The 6,541-nt window shown below is 43.3% G+C and overlaps 1 protein-coding gene across 1 annotated transcript; it reads right to left on the bottom strand.

Moving 5' to 3' along the window:
• Positions 1-2,555: 2,555 nt before the first annotated feature.
• On the bottom strand, positions 2,556-4,135 carry si:dkey-12e7.1 (uncharacterized protein LOC557553 homolog). Its single transcript, XM_042301158.1, is given in 5 exon segments — positions 2,556-2,933; positions 2,935-3,172; positions 3,174-3,667; positions 3,669-3,814; positions 3,817-4,135. Coding segments are annotated over 5 exon segments (1,080 nt in total). The 5' UTR covers positions 3,932-4,135; the 3' UTR covers positions 2,556-2,846.
• Between the last annotated feature and the right edge of the window lie 2,406 nt (positions 4,136-6,541).

The following is a 6,541-nucleotide window of genomic DNA, read 5'->3' as shown; positions in this document are numbered from 1 at the left end:
GGAATGTCATTAGCCCTCAGTAAATAGGCTTAACAACATTTCTGGTTACAACCTGATTAACGAGAGCACAGGCATTACTCATTGGCCTTAGATTCTGTTTTACAAGTGCAGTTGGAAATACAGGCAAATTGCACCTTTTAAGAGAAATCTTTAAGGGTAAAATGAAAACATTAAGGATAAGGTCGTCTCATGGTTAAGGGAGGCACTGCAGCATCACTAATTCCATTCTTGAAATAATTCATATTTGTATTTACTGTACTCTACACGTTACCTAAAAAAAACAAATACTTGACAACATACCACATAGCATTGAATAGTCCCCATGATATGCAACTGTTCAGGGAAGTCAGGAACCAATACACGCAGTCAGTCAGGAAAGCCAAGGCTAGCTTTTTCAAGCATAAATTTGCATCCTGTAGCTCTAACTCCAAAAGGTTTTGGGACACTGTAAATTCCATGGAGAACAAGAGCACCTCCTCCCAGCTGCCCACTGCACTGAGGCTAGGTAACACCACTGATAAATCCATGGTAATCGAACATTTCAATAAGCATTACTCAACGGCTGGCCATGCCTTCCTCCTGGCTACTCCAACCCCGGCCAACAGCTACTCGCCCAAGCCTCCCCAGCTTCTCCTTCACCCATATCCAGACAGCAGATGTTCTGAAAGAGCTGCAAAACCTGGACCAGTACAAATGAGCTGGGCTAGACAATCTGGACCCTCTCTTTCTAAAACTATCCGCCGCCATTGTTTCAACCCCTATTACCAGCCTGTTCAACCTTTCTTTCGTATCGCCCGAGATCCCGAAAGATTGGAAAGCTCCCGCGGTCATCCACCTCTTCAAAGGGGGTGACACCCTAGACCCAAACTGTTACAGACCTATATCCATCCTGCCCTGCCTATCTAAAGTCTTCGAAAGCCAAGTTAATAAACAGATCACTGACCATTTCGAATCCCACCGTACCTTCTCCGCTGTGCAATCCAGCTTCTGAGCCGGTCATGGGTGCACCTCAGCCACGCTCAAGGTACTAAACAATATCATAACCGCCATCGATAAAAGACAGTACTGTGCAACCGTCTTCATCGACCTAGCCAAGGCTTTTGACTCTGTCAATCACGGTATTCTTATCGGCAGACTCAATAGCCTTGGTTTTTCTGACGACTGCCTCGCCTGGTTCACCAACTACTTTGCAGACAGAGTTCAGTGTGTCAAATCAGAGAGCATGTTGTACGGACCTCTGGCAGTCTCTATGGGGGTACCACAGGGTTCAATTCTCGGGCCGACTCTTTTCTCTGTATATATCAACGATGTCGCTCTTGCTGCGGGCGATTCCCTGATCCACCTCTACGCAGACGACACCATTCTGTATACTTCTGGTCCTTCCTTGGACACTGTGCTCATTAACCTCCAAACAAGCTTCAATGCCATACAACACTCCTTCCGTGGCCTCCAAATGCTCTTAAACGCTAGTAAAACCAAATGCATGCTTTTCAACCGTTCGCTGCCCGCACCCGCCCGCCCGACTAGCATCACCACCCTGGACGGTTCCGACCTAGAATATGTGGACTACTATAAATACCTAGGTGTCTGGCTAGACTGTAATCTCTCCTTCCAGACTCATATTAAACATCTCCAATCCAAAGTCAAATCTAGAATTGGCTTTCTATTTCGCAACAAAGCCTCCTTCACTCACACAGCCAAACTTACCCTTACTATCCTACCGATCCTCGACTTCGGCGATGTCATCTACAAAATAGCTTCCAACACTCTACTCAGCAAACTGGATGCAGTCTATCACGGTGCCATCCGTTTTCTTACCAAATCACCTTATACCACCCACCACTGTGACCTGTATGCTCTAGTCGGCTGGCCCTCGCTACATATTTGTCGTCAGACCCACTGGCTCCAGGTCATCTATAAGTCTATGCTAGGTAAAGTTCCGCCTTATCTCAGTTCACTGGTCACGATAACAACACCCACCCTTAGCACACGTTCCAGCAGGTATATCTCACTGATCATCCCCAAAGCCAACACCTCATTTGGCCGCCTTTCCTTCCAGTTCTCTGCTGCCAATGACTGGAACGAATTGCTAAAATCACTGAAGTTGGAGACTTTTATTTCCCTCACCAACTTTAAACATCAACTATCTGAGCAGCTAACCGATCACTGCAGTTGTACATAGTCCATCTGTAAATAGCCCACCCAATCTACCTACCTCATCCCATATTGTTTTTATTTGATTTACTTTTCTGCTCTTTTGCACACAGTATCTCTACTTGCACATCATCATCTGCTCATTTATCACTCCAGTGTTAATCTGCTAAATTGTAATTATTCGCTCCTATGGCCTATTTATTGCCTACCTCCTCATGCCTTTTGCACACACTGTATATAGACATTCTTTTCTCTACTGTGTCATTGACTTGTTTGTGTTATTGGCTTGTTTATTGTTTACTCCATGTGTAAGTCTGTGTTGTTGTCTGTGTCACACTGCTTTGCTTTATCTTGGCCAGGTCGCAGTTGCAAATGAGAACTTGTTCTCAACTAGCCTACCTGGTTAAATAAAAGGTGAAATAAAATACACAGAGTATACAAAACATTAAGGACACCTGTTCCTTCCTTGACATAGAATGAGCAGGTGAATCCAGGTGAAAGCCATGATCCCTTATTGAGGTCACTTGTTAAATGCACTTCAATCAATGTAGATGGAAGGGGAGAAGACAGGTTAAATAAGGATTTTAAATAAGGATCAAAAATCAAATGCACAATAATTTTGTGCAATGGAATGGTGAGGGAATGAGCTAAAATGTTCCAGCTAACATTGGATTGGAGCCTGAGCATTTCGTTTACCAGAGCCAACTGTCCAGGTGTTGGAGGCAATAACAGGACTGCTGGAGGATAGATGATAGTTCTCTGGAACTCTGCCCTCTCCAAATCAGGAAGTAGTCGCTCATTGTTGAGGGCCTGTCGCTTGGTGGTCCCCTCTCTTAGTACCTGGTACAGACGCCACCTGCTCTGTATCCTAAGCCTGTTTTGACGTAAAGTAATGCCACGGGCAATATTTTTGGCCCTTAGCTCCCGTAATGCTGGCAGATTAAGACTGGAGAAGACTAGACCACGACTAGGTGATACATCCAGGAACTCTAGAGACATGGACTCCAGCATGTAAGATATGCAATGTCAGGGACTTAAGGTTGGGCAGTGACTTGGTCAGGATCTGCAAAGTGCTTGGGCTCCTCCCTTTGAAGACCCAAAAGTACTTGAGTTCAAGGACACGGAGGTGCTGGAACTGAGTGAGGAGTGACACTGATGTCTCAGACCAGTCAAAATGCAGGCGCATCTAGGTGATCCGAAGGCAGCTGTGGGACAGTTTGCCCAGTAGTACCTGAAATTTAGTGAACTGGTCCATCGTGATCTTGGTAATGTTGTTGTGGTGGGAAATGGAGCCAACCCGCAGGTTCAGTGGCTCCAGTAGTGTGAATGTCTAGTTCAATTCCAGTTGGCGGAGATCCCTGCAGTGGACATTTTTTAGAAGGTCAGAGAGAAGCTCCCCCCACTTGTTGCACTGGTCCCCCAGGTCAAAGCTGGCTTTTAGGGTGAGTAGGCTTGCACCACAGGATATGAGGTGGTGGGTGTAGTGGTGAAACCATGCCTTCCAAAGCTCAAAACTCTCTGTTGGACACCAGCAGTCCTTCCTGTCCAAGGTTGAGCACTCCATGGTGAGAAAAGTCTGCCACTCTCCAAAGCTTCCCTGATCGCACAAGGCAACTCCAACTGAAGCATACAAGCGCAGAATTGCACTTGTCAACCTCAGGAAGGAAAGCACAGGGAGCTGGCATTCCACCGGCAGAAGATTGAAAGGGAAGAAGTCGTCCCCTGCTTTGGCCATTCTTCTTCTACTGACAGGGACAAGCTTCTTCCTTGGGGACATGGTGTTCACTGGTGGAGGTCAAAATCCCCACAAGTCTGATATAGCTAGCTATGCAAAAAATATTCTAGTCTGGTTCTTCTCAGAGCTAAGAAAGAGAATCAAATGTTAGTCAGCAATCATCTATATTATACTAACTATTGTAACTATAACATTAGTCTTAACTTAACAATTCAAATAAAATGTTATTTGTCACATCCACATGGTTAGCTGATGTTAATGCAAGTGTAGCGAAATGCTTGTGCTTCTAGTTCCGACAGTGCAGTAATATCTAACAATTCCCCAACAACTACCTAATACATACAAATCTAAAAGGGGTGAATGAGAATATGTACATGTAAGTATATTGAAGAGCGATGGCCGAGCGGCATAGGCAAGGTGCACTAGATGGTATAAAATACAGTATATACATGTGATATAAGTAATGTAAGATATGTAGACATGATTAAAGTGGCATTATTTAAAGTGGCATTGTGTAGAGTGACTAGTGAACCATTTATTAAAGTGTCCAGTGATTGGGTCTCAATGTAGGCAGCAGCCTCTCTGAGTTAGTGATTGATGTTTATCAGTCTGATGGCCTTGAGATAGAAGCTGTTTTTCAATCTCTAGGTCCCAGCTTTGATGCACCTGTACTGACCTCGCCTTCTGGATGGTAGCGGTGTGAACAGGCAGTGGCTCGGGTGGTTGATGTCCTTGATGATCTGTAGAAGTGTCTGGTTACTGTGTTCATGAAATATAAGTCCTATTCCAGCGTTTGCGAAATAGTACAACCTAGCTAACCAGCAGCACGAGAGATTGTATAAAAGTAGTAAGTTAGCTAGCTAGCTTGAGAAAAACACCAACATAAATGCCTGAGGTTGTCATCAATGTGGCAATGAAAGAATGGAACAAATAAGTTTTTACCTCCTCGAAATCTAACGTTATATAGCTAGCTAACAACTGGTGTTTTGTACAGCATGTTACTAGCGTTATTTAATCATGTAACTTAGCTAGCCAGCTTGAAATGGTATGCAAAAAGAGACTTAGCTAACGTTTAAGAGCAACCTTGGTAGTTTTTCTTGGTAGCTAGTTAATTATATTAAATGACATAGGGTGCCGATATCAAATGTCTAATTATAAGACCAATTGGATAACAGTCAAACACAGTAGTTAGCTGATGGAAAACTGTGGATGAGTTGGGTCAGGGTTAAAAGGGATACCAATTTTGTAAAAGTGATGTCATAGTCCCGTTCACCACAACGAGACTGCGTCTCACACAGCGTCGAGTTCTACAGCAGACTGGACTTGATTTCCATTCGCACTTGCTGGCTAGCGGAACCACTGGGGAAAAGCTAGCTACAATTGGGCAATAAATATAATTCTACTGAGCATTACATGATGTAAATACAAACATGAATTTTGCTATCAGCTAGTAATGTTGCCCTCGTAGAACTTAAGAGGACAACTGCTAGAGATCCGTGTATGGAGGTTCTGAGTAGTGCTGTTTTTGTTCACAATTATTGCACCCACGTGGTGTCCCAGCTCTACGAGTTATTTATTTTCATATACTAACTGGCCACCAGACTACAGAAACTATAGCAATGGAACTGAAGTAATGGAATAGCAATAAGTATAATGTTAGCAATGTGACTTTTTAATTTAATTAGGCAAGTCAGTTAAGAACAAATTATTATTACAATGATTGACCTAGCGGGGAAGAGTAGGTTAACTGCATTATAGCGGAACAACAGATTTTTACCTTATCATTTCAGGGATTCAATCCAGCAACCTTTCGGTTACTGGCCCAACGCTCTAACCACTAGGCTACCTGCTTCCACGAGATAGAAAAAAAAGCTAATAAAGTCACTGGCTGCTTAGTTTCATTTTTATTTCCCCCCCCTTTAAAAACGACAAATAACTGGAAGTCTTTAAAAGTCGTACCCTATCCACCCCTATTCTCTTCCCTCCCCTCTTTTGACTCACCACTCCTCTCCCCTAAATGTTCTTGCCTTTCTCTCTCCTGTTAAGTAGCAAATTGTGTGAGGATGGATATGTTAGAACTACCCCCTATGCACTTATGGAGATTTTTGCATAGGTGTAAGTATTATGATAATGGTTGATACAACCCTAACCCTTGTTTGATTGGTTAGTGTGTAGTGCTAAATGTGTTTTATCTGCTATATGTAGAGTGGTGTTTTGTATGTTTGGATGTGTTATGTATATTTAGATGTGTGTATGTGTGTTAACTCCCACTGAAGTTCATTTTTTATATATTATCCTTACCTTGTTTTACCTTGTTCTCTCTCAGCCTCTTGGTTTTGTGCTTTTCTCCACCGCCTCCTGTTCTGAGACAAACCATACCGGGGCGGCAGCGTAGCCTAGTGGTTCGAGCGTTGGACTTATAACCGGAAGGTTGCAAGTGCAAACCCCCGAGCTGACAAGGTACAAATCTGTCGTTCTGCCCCTGAACAGGCAGTTAACCCACTGTTTCTAGGCTGTCATTGAAAATAAGAATTTGTTCTTAACTGACTTGCCTAGTTAAATAAAGGTTAAAAAAATACAATAGGATTTTGAGAGAGTTTTCTTTGTCAAAGGCCATATTGTAGAATGGAAATGTTAAATGTACCATAGAAC

The sequence above is a fragment of the Oncorhynchus tshawytscha genome, linkage group LG19 (assembly GCF_018296145.1).
Source record: "Oncorhynchus tshawytscha isolate Ot180627B linkage group LG19, Otsh_v2.0, whole genome shotgun sequence".
Lineage (NCBI taxonomy): Eukaryota > Metazoa > Chordata > Actinopteri > Salmoniformes > Salmonidae > Oncorhynchus > Oncorhynchus tshawytscha.
Note: the sequence above shows the minus strand (reverse complement) of the source record. Positions and strands in the feature narration are given on the sequence as shown.